We start from the raw sequence: 15,721 nt of genomic DNA, 5'->3' as shown, positions 1-15,721 counted from the left end.
TATATACATAAAAGATTAACTTAACTAATTCAAAGGGTTTGGTTTAAATAGTGAACAAACATTCACAACTCCCATGTTTGAATGAATATTCACTATGTCAATCCCTAACGATTTCGAAAGATTTTGAAGACACAGGCTCAGTTTACTCATCACGTGATGGGAAAAGGGAAGTTGATTTATCAGCTAACTTAGTTAATAATGAATTAAATAATCAAGTAAAAGAATAATTATTGTTTTCTAAATTTAATTTTAATTTCAATTTAATATTTTAATTTTTTAGTCTAATTTGAGTTTTGATTGAATTCTCTAAATTTTTAAAATTAAACTTAAATCCATAAAGTTATCATTTAGTGTCAAATTTTGTATTTAATACATGAGTTTATAATGAAAATTATTAATAGTGGCAATGACACGTGCATGAGATTTTGTCAATGATAATGGTTTTATTGTGATTAATAGATATTTTTTTAAAATAAAAAAATAAGCAGTTAGGAAATATTTAAGAGAAATTAAGGAATCATTAGTGACATTGAGTATTTTGGACAATGGTTTGATAATAAAATGTACAGGAGGTATAGAGTACAGAAGATTTAATCCAAAATGTTATTATTAAATAATTTTTGTTAAGTTAAGAGATGAAATAAAGTAAAAAAATTGACAAAAAAATAGAAAATTAAATTGAATAAAAAATTAAAAAATATACTGAAACCTAAATTTAATTCAAAGAACCAAAATTAAATAAACCTATATTTAATTTAATACTGAAACCTATTTTAACACACAAACACACACAGGAGGCTTATTATTAATTTTATGTCAAAAAAAGGTTTTGTAAAAGATATATAAGATAATAAATGGAGGAATATATTTTTAATAAAAAATATTATGATTAAATATATTTCTAATTTAATACAAATAATAAAATATTTTATAATATTTATTTCAACATTTATAAATAATTATTTATCATTTTTTTATAAATATAGGAAAATAGTTACTTTTTTATAAAATATTTGAATTTAAATAGTTTGAGTATTTTATTTTATAAATAATTAGAAAAATAATATTTCATAATCATTTATAAAAAAAACATAAAAATATATTCTCAACCTAATTAAATTCAAATTTTATAAAAAAAAATCCTATTTGACAGAATCTGAAACTCCTTTAGTTTAAAAAGAAATGAGAAAGGTCCTTTGACATTGTCTCCTTAAGTTCCCCTTATAATAAGCCTTTGTTTTTATCATAAACATTTGGATTTTTTAGAAATATAAAATATTCGGATCAAATTCTGCAAACTCCATTAATAAATAGTAACATAGATTAAAATAAAGAAGATTAATTTTTATATAATATTAATTTAAAAAATTATATGGTTTAAAATTAATATCACAGTAAATATAATTTTAAATTAATTGTTAAAAAATTAATAAATTTTGTTAATATAACAATTTATGACAGGATATTTACATTATCAATATACTTTAATTGAATTCTAACAAAAACCCTTAACTTTTGAACCTTATTGAAAAGAAAGCATTTTAGTTTTTTTCAAAAAATGTATTAATTAATTTTAAAAAATCTTTTACTTTAAGTGGAGAGGTTCTGAAAACGACAACGTATCAAACAATCATCATTGATCAAAGCCTCCCTCCACCACCGTGCTTCTGGACGCTTCCTCTTTTTCTAGAGCTGCGTGGCGAAAACGCACCGTTTTATTCAGTCTCTAACAAGGGAGAAGTGGGTGCGCAACAATGGCAGAGAAACCCCAACCGGTTCGGGCCATGTACTGCGGTGTATGCAGCTTACCCCCTGAATACTGCGAATTCGGATCCGATTTCGATAAATGCAAACCCTGGTTGATCCAAAATGTCCCCGACCTATACCCCGATCTTCTTAAAGGTACTCCTTCTTTTCTGTTGAATCAATTTTTTAATTTTTTCGTGACAACAATAATTCAAAATTCCCTCAATTTACTTGTGTTTTTAATTTTAAATGCGATTTTATTGTTATTATTATTATTATTATTTGATTTTTCAGAGGCTAATGAAAAGGAAGCTGATAAAGTTGCTGACAAGCTACAAAGTACTGTTATATCTTCGGGAGGTAGTGATGGAGCCGCTTCCTCAGGTCAGTTTTTATTACTGTTATTATTTAATGGGAATGCGATTGAAGAAGGTGAAAGTTTCCTAAATTTCTGAATTAACATGTCAGTGTGTCACCTTTAATTTAGATATTTTGTTTGGCATTCTATAATATGTATTTGATAAATGCTAGCAACACATTTTATATTATTGGTTGAAATTTATTCATAATCACCAAAAACTATGCGAGTCCTACTCCTAATTTATTTATTCTCACTCTTGCTTTTATAGTTTCTGATAAATTTTAACTAATAAATGAGAGTGTGTTATATACAGTGTATTTTAACCACTCCTCTATGTAATTTTAGTGATTGTTGTTTTTGTTTCCTATTGCTTGTTAATTGGTTATAAACAAAATCATTTTTGAAGTCCTTCTCATGGTGTGTTTTGATTTGATGTTTTAGCACCTAAGCAAGAAGAGGTGAAACGTCTTCCTGGTGGGAAGATTAAGAAAAAGGTATGTCTTGGAATTCTTTAACACACTGTTGATTGTACTCATTGGTTGATCCTGAATGTCATGATTCCCAGTTATTCGATATGATCAGAAGTGGCTTTTTTTTTTCAGGAGAAGCAAGAGGTTGTTATTGAGAAGGTCATACGAAACAAGCGAAAGTGTATTACCACTGTGAAGGGCCTGGAACTTTTCGGTGAGCTATTTCTGTTCTTCTCTTGAGCATTATTTGGATATCTAATGACAAATGGAATGTAAATTGAACAGAATGGAATGGAATAAACTTATTGTACCATATATAGATATTTTATGATGAAATGGAGGGAACTTTTCATTCTGTAAAAGGAATTGTAAGGTGGTTAGTAAACAAGTTAGTTCGATTCATATTCTCCAAATTTAGGTTCATAGAGGGAAGGAAGAAACAAAAGGTATTGTATGGAATAGGATAGAAACATGGGTATCGAACTTGGATAATGGTTCATAGTGGTTGACCACAAAAATGCTATCTAGTGGTATAGTGCATAGGGGGATGGCGGCCAGTGCAAAAAATCTAGCAAATACGTGGCAAAATCAAGAACGGAGGTTGTTGAGCGTTTAGGGTTCAGAACAGATGCAGAGCAGAGAGGAGTGAAGTGTGGGTGTTGCCAGAAAAAATCACTGGAGATGGGTGGCTGTGGTTGCACAGAGGCTGAACTGAGAGAAGAGAGGTCTCAAACAGAAGAGATGAGAAGTGTGGGAAAATAGTTGGGTTAAGAATTTTTAATGTTCTGAAATAGAATGGAAAAGTCAGCTTTAACTCTCTAAAAAAGGCCCAGAACACATTGTTCCAAGGGCATTAGTGGATTTTCTCCCTGCCTCACTTTTTTTGGTTGAGGTTTTCTCTTTGCCCCACTGTAGCAGCACTATCTCACAGAGTCCCACAGCAAAAGTGCACTATTGATATCTCTGGATAGAATAGATTCCTCATGGTTCCATTCCATCCTACACAATCCAAAAATGGCTACTCACATGATTTCATTCATTGTCATTGCATCCGTTTCTATTAACTATCAATTCAAATGTAACCTTAAGTTCATTTGTATTTAACCCAGTCTATCTTATTGCATTTCAGGTGTCAAGCTCAGTGATGCTTCAAAGAAACTTGGGAAAAAATTTGCTACAGGAGCTTCTGTTGTCAAGGTTTACTGATTTTTAGATGGTGAACATGTAGTGTGTTTGGGGTTGGGGACCCTTTTTTCTGGGAAATAATTGTTTTCCTTTTTCTTTCAAAAGCTATTTCAGGAAGCAACTAAAAATATTTGGACCCTAAAAAATAAACTAATTCAAACACCCATGTATAGTTGTTTCTTGTTTTGCATATAGATATGATGTCTTATAATATGGTGGATTGATTGGTGTCAGGGCCCAACTGAGAAAGAACAAATTGATGTTCAAGGGGATATAGCTTATGACATTGTGGAGTTCATTACAGAAACATGGCCTGATGTAAGTGATTCTGATTTAGCTGATGACAATGTTGGTTTTTGGCATTATAATCTGATTTAATATGTATGTATTTCCAGCAGCCAGTGAAAGAAGCATTTTTAAAAAATAGTTATGTTTCAGTAATTTCTGTTCTATATATATATATATAATACTAATGATGAATTTTGTATGAAAATGGATTTTGTTGATATTAGCAGTTAAAATGCATCTGTTTTTTTTCTAAAAAATGCCATTGACTAAGCTAAGCCTGATTATTGTTATTGAAAGTGTCGATATTGAAATTTGTTTTCGATTTTTGTTGACTTCTATTCCTAAACCCACTCTTTTGGACAAATTTAAATGATATAATTCAATAAACCAAAGTAGAACTCATCTTGTGTCGTAGTTAGATACAATGAGTCTTTTCAGATGTACTTCACATGCTTTCTATGTTATGCATAATTTTAAAACAGGAGTTGCCATCATTTTATAACTGCCTTCGTTCCCTGGCAAAAAAAGGAAGCTTGTAATTTCCATGAAATTGAATAGGAATAAAGTAAAAATACTCGAAGATTTACTAACCATTTTGGTTTGGATGAGAGAAAAGGAAATTAAAGAGAAATTTCTTTGAAATTTTAAAGGAAGAAAAAGCTGGTGACAAAATTTTGTTTCTTTAGGTTTCTTCCTTTCTCTTTTTCTTGTTATTCTCTCTTCAACCAATCAAGAGAAATTTCTTATTCTTAAAATATTTCTTCCTATTCTTTTTAGCTCCATAAAAAAAGAGAGTAAAATCCACATAAAACATGCCCTGTGCTCATATATAGACAAGATACCAGGGTGAAGGTATGCTTGTATGTATGGGAGAATATGGATCTCTAACTAAAAGAGGCATTGAGCACGTGTTCCATGGTCCTCTGTTTAATTGATCCAAATCTGTATAATACATGTCAATGGTTCTTTGTTAATGCAATTAGTTCCATAGAAGTTTTATATGATTGAAAATCTATATTCCTCTTGCAGGTTCCAGAAACAGCAATTTTCTTTATAGAAGATGGGAGAAAGGTTCCAGCTGCTTGATTTTGATATCTTGGCTCTAAAACTTAGGACTGATGGCTAGACTCTGCTATATTACTGTACTTTTGAAGTCAGAGGCTGATAAACTTATTAGTAAATGTTTTAAAGTAATTTTAGCCATTCAAGTCCCCCACCCCCCAAAAAGAAAAAGAAAAGAGTAACGTGGCCCTGGTGGACATGAGCATATGTAGTTTAAATTAAGCTATTGTTCAATTAATGGTGTGCGTGCTGAGGCAAAAGCAAGAAATGGTTTGTTTAATTTTTGTATTTTCATTAAGGTTTTTAATTATCAAAGGATGCTACGTTGCGGGGAAAAACGCTCTACTTGCCTAAATTGCTAAGTTTAATTTTATTTAGTTTTTATGTAACCTGCCCTCGCCGAATCTTCTGCCGTAGGTGTAGAATAATTTGGGGTTTAGGGTCCTGAACGTAAAACCATAATATAAATCAATTAAGCTCTTCCTTCTATGTCAGTTTTTATTTTTTTTACTTTGTTTTTTTTTATATATAGTTATTGCTATTTTACATTATAAAAGTGTTACTGGAAATGTTATTTTACAAAATCAGAGTAAAAGTGATTCTTAAAATTTTAAGCATTAAAATATATTATTCATATATTGAGCTTGTGATCCTGCACGTTTTTTATTGTATAATTCGTTACGTTAATCCATTGGTGAATATTGTAAACTCAGTCTTTTCTGAAGGGGAAAAGTACATATTACTAAGCGCGTGAACCGGGGTGGCTATGTAGTATTTAATAATCTGAATTACTTACCGAGCAAACACTTTTTGACTACCTTGAGACTAAGCCAAGAAATATGACAAAGGTAAAAAGAAAAAAAATGATAAAATTTATTGTAAAGGAAGTGCAAGTTGCAACTTACAACAGAGCTCAACAATGTCGAAAATTCCAAGATGTATGTAGAGGGTTATTTTTTTAACATTCCGGGAAAACATGTTCCTTCTCTTAAAATAATAATACTGTCATCTTTGTATGGTTATTTTTTTTTATTTTTAAAATTAAAAATAAAACATTATTCAATATTTTACTATTCTTAATGCAAGAAAGAGGAAGAATTGTTTATGTATAAAAATTGTATTATCGCCAGTCGTTTGCGATACATATAAATTATTCATATATTTTCACAACATTGCATCTCATTCATTTTTCGATCATTAACATTCAATCCATATTCATTCTACAAGTAAAAGTTTCTCCTAATTTAACGCTATTGCAACAAAGAAGTAACGCAGACTTGTGAATAATACAATTAAATGCAGTTTATGAACTATAATCAGTTCAAACTAATCAGAATCTCAACCCCGAGGGAAAAAAAAAAAAAAAACTGGAACGTTTTGCCAACTGGAGCAAAACACCATTCCTTCACAAAAGAACAACGAGCTAGGCCAATTCTCGTGTCCATGCAGAAAGATCGACGAATGAAGTATCTGAAAAAAGGATCGCAATTCACACACTGTGGCGAACATGTTTCTCCGTCTTTCAGTTAATCATGAATGGTGAATCCAAAGGCTTCTTCTTTTCTTTTCAGTTTCGTTTGAGCATATCCCTGTAACGTAGAATAGAGTCGAGTCTCTGCAACCTTAGTTGCTGCCTAAACCTATTGATAAAATCATCAGCCTTAGCATCCACCCCTTCTTCCTCTTCTTCCTCCGTAACCTTAGCTTTGGGTTCGGGTTCAGGTTCCTTCACAGACTCCGATCTGTATAGCTTCACCGACATAAGCCGCTCCAATAGCGAGGGAGCGCGGGTCAGTTGCTGTTTGGTCGGCTCATTCGGGTCGGGTTTCGGATCCTCTTCGTGTAGGGCGAGATTGAACGACCTCACCCGGTCCAGCAACGACGACGAAACCCGGTCGAACCGGGGTGCGTCATGGGTCTGAACTGGGTTTGACGTTTCGTGTTTGTAGCAACGGAAGGACATGAGTCGATCTAGTAAGGAGGGAGAACGTTGGAGTTGTTTTTTTGTGGGGTTGGCGAAACGAGAAGTGATGGCTATGGTTGCTATGACGAGGTTGATTATGATGAATAGGCACGAGGGTGTTAACCAACTTGACATCACTTCGTAAGCTGAAAATGCTTCTCCCTGTGTTTCACTCATCGCCTCTCTCTCTCTCTGTGATAAGAGATTCTATCTCTCTCTCGGTGGTTTTGATTGCTTTGGGTCTCGTGGAGGTTTATATATACAAGTGTGAGGGTGTGGAGAAGGGTTTGACGTTTGTTTTGCTTGGGCTGTTTCTTTTTAGTTTATCTGGTTTTTCCAACGTACTCAGGAGCTTCACAAGTGCGTTTTATTGTTCTTAATTTATTTCTATTATGTTGTTTACTGCAATTAGAATTCTTCTGCTGCCTATAATTATATTTGAGCATCGTGACGCGTTTATTGAATGTGATTGATTTCTATTATTTTATAGCAAATGGATAAAGATGATTCACGTCTTTATAGGAGTATATTATTCTAATACTTGTTATGAAAAAGAAAGAGGGATAAAAAAATAAACTAAAAAAGTGATGAACGTAATGAATAATATAATAAATAATTATAAAGTAGGCATATGAAATAATATGGATTAGTATAGTAAATAATGTATGTTCGTTTAAGCTCTTTTAAGTTTATATTTGGGAGAAGTCAAGTGTCTGTTTTTCAAGGATTAATTAGGGGAAGCTTATGAATTTTTATCTTTTTCTAAGCTTGTATGTTGGACTAATCCCTTTTATATATAGTAATTGGGCAGTTATCATATGTTACGATACATCGTGTACTGAGTGGGAAGATATTCATAATTAAGGTGATTGATAAGTTCATTAAATATTGTAATGTGTGATCATAACATTCAGGTTAAATGACAAAATGAAAGAACATTACGAATGATTCATCTAGTATCTCTTTTCTGCATGAAATTAGGATTCAAAATTGAAATTATACCAAATTTTAATTATGACATCACAATTTTTTTAGAATTAAAATCATAATCTCAATATCTAATTTCATGAATTTATAATATAAATAAAACTTTTTTTTCCAAATTTTGATAGAATGAATTAAAAAGAACATCGTGTTATATATATATATATATATATATATATATATATAATATATATATATATATATTAACAACTATTTGTCAATTGTTTATTAGCAATATTATTATTTTATTCCATCCATCAACTAATTAAAATTATAGCTTTTTGTCTGTTTCCTACGTAGCATTATAATTGAGCGTTATTTAAAATTAAACAACAAAGTTCTTCAGCTTTTTAGGTGCTTTTTCACGAATGTTTGGTTAACTTTTAGAGAGGAAATAACCCAAATTAAAATGGGAAGATACTAATTGCTGGTGCACAAAAACATAATCTACACAATGCGTCGTGAAATTGCCAATGTTCCACCTTTTTATTTTTTTTCAGAATTTGTTTCAGTTTAGGGACAAGATGAATACTCCAGAAGGTGACGCAAAGGTCGGCGAATGCATGCTCACAGCTCACGCGCACACACCTAAATAGCCTTTGATCATTCGTCTGGATTTGTTTTTAATATAGAAAGATATCAGATATTAATTAATTAGTACATATTATTTATTGTTGACCATATTTGAACTACCCTTTCAAGTCTACTGTTTCGAACTAGATTAACTTATTTACATTTAGAATATACTCGTCTGAATACTAACTTATAGTCTTTTTTAAATTAATTTTTTGGATGACTTCGTAGTTATCAACTAGTAATTATTTAAGGAGTACTAAGCGTTGTTAATTGTGTCAATTTTAGTCTTTGCAGACAAATCTGACTGCAACGTGTTTATGAATACAATGTTTGAATACTGTTTGCGGTCATGAGTGATTTGAACTTTTGGGTACCTGGGAATTTAATGATACCATGAAGAAATCAAGTGGCTAGAGTTCAATTTCTTGAGCCTTGACTCATGATACTTATCCTAATTAACTCCATTAGAGGACGAATTTTGTTAAGATACGGAGTTTTTAGCAAAAGTTGTATTTGGAATCATAAGCCAAGAGTTTGTCATATCCATGATGATAAGGTGTTGGTTACTTTTAATATCTCATATCCATGATGACAATTCTGCTTGCAATTTCAAATCTAAATATAATTATACGTTGAATAAAGACGACCTCCAATGCAAAGGGACATCATGAATAGAATAATTGATTGTTTGGTTTATCATTTGTACTATTAAGTAGCTTTTCTCCAAACGAAATTTGGAAGGCAGCGGAATTGAAGTGCTATTCAAAAAGGGGAGAAAGAGCAAGGAACGTGTAAGTTCATGACTTGGAGTTGAAGACTAAGTGATCGAGGTCAATGGTATCGACTTATATAGACAAATTACATGACTTGGTTTTGAAACTTAAAAAACTTGTTGACCAAGAAAAAAAAAACTTAAAAACCTTATATTTGAAATTTTTTAAACACTTCAACTATGGGATTATTTCAAAATCACTTCCTAGTTGGAATGATTACAGAGAGAAATTGCAGCACCCTACTGAGAATATCATTGTAGAAAGTGTTCTGAAACATTTGAGAATTGGAAAGAATTGAAGCAAAAGAAACTAATTTTAAAGTTAAAATTCATAGATGCAGATAAAATTGTCAAAGAAATACTATTAACATACTCTTTTTAACACACTTTTAAATATTAGGTAAAATTTATTAAAATCTATAAAAGTATAAAAGAGAAACATTAAATTAAAACTAAGAAAAAGTAAAATTCAAATAATTTTTATAATTTTAAAATTTTAGTCAATAATTAAAATGTACTAAAACAGTATATTAGAAAGTATATTACTAATATTTTTTAAATTGTTAAAACATTCTTAAGAGAATGAATTTATTGTAAAATTTGAAAGACAAAAAAATATTTATAATGTCATTAAAAATTGACAATATAAATATACGAGAAATATTAGTAATATTTTTTTAATATATTATTTATTATTAATTAAAATTTATTTAAAACCTTAATAATAAAATAAAATGAAAATTATATAATTTGATTTTTTTAATAAATTTTATCTAATAATAAAAAATATACTAAAAAGTAAGTTGCTTGACATTTTTTTAAAATGGCAGCACATCAAAGGTATGCTTAAAGGCAGCATACAATTTACTTTAAGACAGTAGTACGCGTATTTTTTGGAATTGAATTTACGGGAATTTCAAGATGTTGAAAGGGAGCTTTTTTTATGAAGTTAAAAAATTTTATCTTGTGTATAAAAAAGTTTAAAACGAAGAAATAAACAGTGTAGTACTTAATGTTTCTGAAAATTTTACAAATAGTTTTTGCATATAGGAAAAAAGTTTGAGGCTATATTAGAATAAGATTGTAATATCAAAATGGAGTGTTTGTAGTTAAATAATTAATAGTCCTGAATTAAGTATGATTGCAATAATTATGTTCATTTGTTTATTGTTGAGCAATCTTGGTCTTTAGGGCATAATAGATTAGTAAATATATTATAATTAAATGGGTAGAATACTCATAAAAACATGGTTTGATTTGTTGCGAACATGATATCAATAATGCTTATTTCCTCTACTGAAAGAACTTGTAAAATATTAAAAAGTGCTCACACTAATGTTTGTGAGTCACAATCATTAGTAGAAGCAAACTAGCTAGGATCAAGAAATGGAAAAAGAATCCATTAGATAGAATTTAATGTTATAATAGAATAAGGAATCGATGTTGAATTTGTAGGAACAAATTTGTATGTGCTTCCACATATCATCAAAGCCAATAAAAAGGTAATTTGCAAAACACCAAGTGCTTCGACCTCATTTGTTTATTAAGAAATGTGAGAATATTGGTCAAGTCAAAATATTTATTTCATACAGAGCCAACAATATCCAGTCAGCAGCAGATGTCTTCACAAATAATTAATTATTAATTAATTGGTGCAGATAGATCCATGTTCCCTGTGCCCATAAGATTTATTTTTCTCCTTTTACGTTTAAAATTAACGATTTATGATATACTGAAATGGGGAGAAACTTACCATTAAAACTTCCCCTTGTATTTTATTTAACTTTAAAGTATAGAGATTATCTAAGAAATTACGTGTTTTATTAAAAAAATTAAGACACTAATTAAAAACTAAAAGTTTAAAATATTAATTTTTTAAAACACGATTAAGATAACCCATATTTTATTGGTACATAGGAATTGATGCAATACTTTGCCATTATCTGGCTTGTCTCGACCTGCTAAAGTCTTCAAAACTTTCTTTGGTAGATAAAAAAAATAACCAAAACGAAAGCTTTTTAGTGTTCAACCTGCATCATTATTTTTAAAATAAACATTAGTTAATCAAGCAATATTGCATAACTACCGTTCACTAACAGTAGACGTGCTATATATACTGTTTATTAAAATCTTATAAGTTTAAATAAAATTTTAGACTTTCCAAAATTTATAATTTTTTTAGTTTTAGTTTCTTAAAATAAAATTTCTATTTTTTTTAGTAATTTATATCTTTTATAATATTTATTTATATAATATCTAACTTAATTTATATAATGTAAAAAAAATTAATGTGAATGATTATATGATATTTATATTTTCATTCCTTTCATATTTTTAAATATTAATTTTTAAAATTTTAATTTTATAACTTAAAATTTTATTTAAAAATGCAAAACTGTTGAGACGAGGGGACTGCACCTGATCTGCATTCCCACGAGGTAGGATTAAGGTCAAGGTCTGCCCAGTGTGACTAATTAATTGTGAATTCTAAAACTTAAGTATGAAAGTTCACACTTCAAACATCAAAAACCAAATCATTAGGTCACTCCAACCTACCAACTTCTTTTTTGCTTTTTAGCCATTGTTATATTTTTGTTTGTATTAATATTTGAGTTTGATTTTAATCAATTAATTTTTTAATTATTTAATTAGTTTAAAAAAATATAATATTTTTTAAATAATATTTTGTTTCAAATTTATTAATCTTCTCGAAGATTAAGGAAGTATTATTCTTTTTTTATTATTTCATCTTGATAATTTTACTAAGTGAAATAAAAAAAAACATTAATACAGCGATACTAGTTTAGATATAGTTAGTATATATATATATATATATATATATATATATATATATATATTTACCAAAGATAATTTCATATAATTGATGATAATTCATAATTTTTTTCTTAATTTTATGCAATTCTTTAAAATGATAAATATTTTGAAATAAAAAAATCCAATTTTATATTTTAAAAAATTATATAAGCTAATATAACTTATGAATAATGTAGATTAGTCCGAGTGACAAGCAACTATTTAAATAAGATTTTAAATTTAAATTTTTATAGATATAAAAAATCTTTATTAATAAACTCACTCATTATATTCAAATGATTGAGTCTTTGAATAAAAAAAAATATTAAAAATTTGATATTATCTCAAAAAGTCCAATTAATATAATATCAAATTAAAAATGAAATCCACTACTTACCCTCCTTATTCTTGTGGGCTGGTCTCTTTTCATTCACGAGTTTTGAAGATGGTCAATTTTTAGGGCTGCCATTTTAGGATACCTTTGGGCCTTAATGTATATTTGTGGAACTATTGACAAAGAAGAAGTACCACATGCATACGATTGAGATGTATTGATAATAAAAGATTTTACTTCATAGTCCACCTATCACCTTTCATTTCTAAATCATCACCATTCTAATGCACAAAATCAATACAGGAATAAAAACAAAATGCACTTCCTTAACATATAATTTGTTTTTTACTTTTCTTTTATCATCATATCACTTTTCCGAAATTATACTTCAGATTAAAAAAGTATAATATAGGTTACATCAAGTAATATAATTATTGGTTGGTGAAAATAGTGCAAGTTGTGCACTTGATTAAGACCAATTTGTACACCTATTAGGGTTTGTTTGGTTCTTTGTTCAAAATTTCTGTAAATTTGTTTTAACATTTTCTTAATGATCTTGAAAACCCATACTTTTTATCTTATCTTTGAAGGAACTTTCATGTTAAAATCTTCAAGTTTGTTCTTGTATGGAAGGGGTGGTTGCCCGCAAATTTTCACAAGTGGGAGGATTTGTTTATGATGCTATCTCCTTTCACCCCCACACTTTTTGCTGAATCAGCTTTGTTGGACCAACCAACGAAGAAAAAACAACTGTCGTTAACACATTTAGTGTTACACTTTTTATACCTTTATTAAATCAAATTTATAAATTTATGAGAAGATTCATTAAATAAAAACAAACTTTTTATAATAAATTTTAGCTAATAATAACAAAATATATTGAGTAATACATTAATACAATTACTTCCATCTAAAGAATTAGTAAACAGTATGATGTACTAAAAATAATAATCTTTGCATAACATAATCAAACATACTTATACAAACAGCTTGGGTGGATTTAAAATACGTATGATAAAAAAATACTGAATACATTGAAAAAAAAACATTAATGTACCGTTTTTTTGTAATAGTTTTGTTAACTTGGGTTGAAGAATCGAAAAATAGTCATTTTTATTACAAAAATGTAACATCGATTATTACACTTTTTATTTTTACAATGATAAATATTTATTTTCTTAATAAAAAATTATCACTTTTAGTTACTCATCGTTAGACACTGAAGTTAAGATTTTTCTTCATTTTTCTTTTTAAAAATATGATTAAAAAATATTATACACATGGTTACATCTAGGTATAACCTTTCAAGATGCAAGACACTGATGGGCCAAATTATAGTAAAATATTTTATAGAGGTTTCTTCGAAATTCAGCTTTGTAGGAAGGTGCCAACTCAACTACTGTGAGGAATGTTCTTCAAAAGCACGTGTCTTTCAGCCTTAGAAAAAAGAAAGATCCTAAAGCTATGTGTGTAATATATAAGAATTCTACATTAAAATTGAGTTAACTCGTTTTCGTTCTTGCACATGGTTTGAATCATTGGATGAAGCACTTTTATGCTGGTCCCCTTCTTCCCTTGGTAACGTGATTGTTATCTCGTAGGAAAAATTGCACACTAGGTTGAGCTTCCTTGAGGCAACGCCATATCAAAGAAGTATATGCTAAAACAGTAATAATGGATAGTGTCAACTGATAAAGAATAGAATTGATCAAATTAAAAGGAGTAAGAGGGTGGAGTAAGTAGCAAGAAAACCAAGGGATGCCAAGGAAACCTTTTGAGACATGCAGTGTGTTGTGTCACCACATTCTACTCGCAACTTTGTTCCTCTTGAACTGCCAATCCAAGTTTGCAAGTACATATATATTTTCAGTGGGGTTATGGACTTGAAAATTAAGGTAAAAATATTGAGTATTTTCAAAGATTAGGTGGACCATATTGTGTAGTTATATTCCTCTTTGTTTGTTTCCTTCCACATAACTTATGGTTTTAAAAAATAATAATATACTCTTATTAACATATTCATAATTATTAATTAAAATTTATTAAAAATAAAAAATATGTGGGTTTCACTTTTTTTTATTTAATACGATTGATCAGACAAATTTGCCTAAAATAAAATAATACAAGTAGACTAGATTCAAATAACACTGTATATATATATATATATATGTTTCATATATGGATTAGTTTTTTACCCATGTTAATTAAGGATGTATAATAAAAATGTATATTTAATAATATTGTTAAGAATTATAAAATATTACAATATATTTAATATATTAATAATATTAATTTACTATTTATTAATATGTCCTTAAATAAACGTGAAAAAAAAACATATGAATGTGTTTCACTTTGTGCTTTGTGAGTCACGACATATTTTGTGGAGATTAATGAGCAGGCAAATGATGTTTGTTGACATGAATACCATTTCGATACTTGAGGGAGGCTGTTGGTGGTTGTCAAGAATGTTTGGTAGTTTTCACTATCCTGGTCGTAGTGTAAATTTAGCTAGTTCAAGGTATAATTTGCACATGGATCCAAACAAAAGGGTATAGTTTTCGTAATTGTGACACGAAATTATAATATTGTAACAAATCAGAATTGAAAAGCATTTGAAATTATAATTGTGATTATACAGAGTGAAAGATTAATCTTCTAATAAATTTATATGAGCACCAGTTAAACTATAAGTTATATAAACTCAGTCCAAACAATTGAAATTCATTATGTGATCTTGTTTGACCAATTTGTATCTATTTAATTTAAACTTAAAAAATTATTTCCTATATTTGGAATAAAAACATATATTTTAACGCACATTTATAATTAAATTTAATTTTGATCTATATATATATATATTTTAATTACATTAATGATTTAAAATTGAATTTATCAAATTTTATCATGTTGAACTTCAAAATAAACAGACTCTTTTAATTTAAAAAATAATAATTTTTGAAGTTTTTGATGATAGAGACAAATCTTCATGAAAAATGATGAAATATTTATTTACATAAAAAATTGTTATCAAAGAGAAGGAAGTTTTATATTATAATAAAATTCAGGTTAGGTGTTGTATTATGCTGTCTTTAAGAAAGAAAATGCTGCTATGACATTTTAAATTGTCATGATGCAACTTCAAATGAGTTGTCATTGTGTCCCT

General features: G+C 28.7%; 2 protein-coding genes across 3 annotated transcripts; one reads left to right on the top strand and one right to left on the bottom strand.

Moving 5' to 3' along the window:
• The first annotated feature begins 1,616 nt into the window (after positions 1 to 1,616).
• On the top strand, positions 1,617 to 5,267 carry LOC113850225 (translation machinery-associated protein 22). Of its 2 annotated transcripts, none has more exons than XM_027480680.1 (7): positions 1,617 to 1,902; positions 2,041 to 2,130; positions 2,549 to 2,601; positions 2,710 to 2,791; positions 3,707 to 3,774; positions 3,997 to 4,080; positions 5,080 to 5,267. In XM_027480680.1, exons 1-7 carry the CDS (start codon positions 1,755 to 1,757, stop codon positions 5,134 to 5,136), a joined length of 582 nt encoding a protein of 193 aa, XP_027336481.1. In that variant the 5' UTR covers positions 1,617 to 1,754; the 3' UTR covers positions 5,137 to 5,267. The 2 variants fall into 2 exon arrangements, with proteins under 2 accessions (XP_027336481.1, XP_027336472.1); XM_027480671.1 differs by having other exon boundaries at positions 1,688 to 1,902; positions 2,041 to 2,184.
• Positions 5,268 to 6,366: 1,099 nt separating this feature from the next.
• Positions 6,367 to 7,322, bottom strand: LOC113852924 (pathogen-associated molecular patterns-induced protein A70-like). Its single transcript, XM_027483325.1, has one exon. The coding sequence runs from the start codon at positions 7,250 to 7,252 to the stop codon at positions 6,680 to 6,682; it is 573 nt and encodes a 190-aa protein (XP_027339126.1). The 5' UTR covers positions 7,253 to 7,322; the 3' UTR covers positions 6,367 to 6,679.
• Between the last annotated feature and the right edge of the window lie 8,399 nt (positions 7,323 to 15,721).

Source organism: Abrus precatorius, unplaced genomic scaffold (assembly GCF_003935025.1).
Source record: "Abrus precatorius isolate BTA unplaced genomic scaffold, Abrus_2018 Scaffold10, whole genome shotgun sequence".
NCBI lineage: Eukaryota > Viridiplantae > Streptophyta > Magnoliopsida > Fabales > Fabaceae > Abrus > Abrus precatorius.
This window is presented reverse-complemented; position numbering and strand designations above follow the sequence as displayed.

What these genes read in the sequence shown, in the direction of transcription:
- LOC113850225 (XM_027480671.1), top strand. Translation starts at nt 1,755, where the DNA reads ATGGCAGAGAAACCCCAACCGGTTCGGGCCATGTACTGCGGTGTATGC. An exon ending in TGCGATTGAAGAAGGTGAAA is followed by an intron (nt 2,185 to 2,548) that starts GTTTCCTAAATT and finishes TTGATGTTTTAG; the next exon opens with CACCTAAGCAAGAAGAGGTG. An exon ending in CAGGAGCTTCTGTTGTCAAG is followed by an intron (nt 3,775 to 3,996) that starts GTTTACTGATTT and finishes GATTGGTGTCAG; the next exon opens with GGCCCAACTGAGAAAGAACA.
- LOC113852924 (XM_027483325.1), bottom strand. Translation starts at nt 7,252, where the DNA reads ATGAGTGAAACACAGGGAGAAGCATTTTCAGCTTACGAAGTGATGTCA.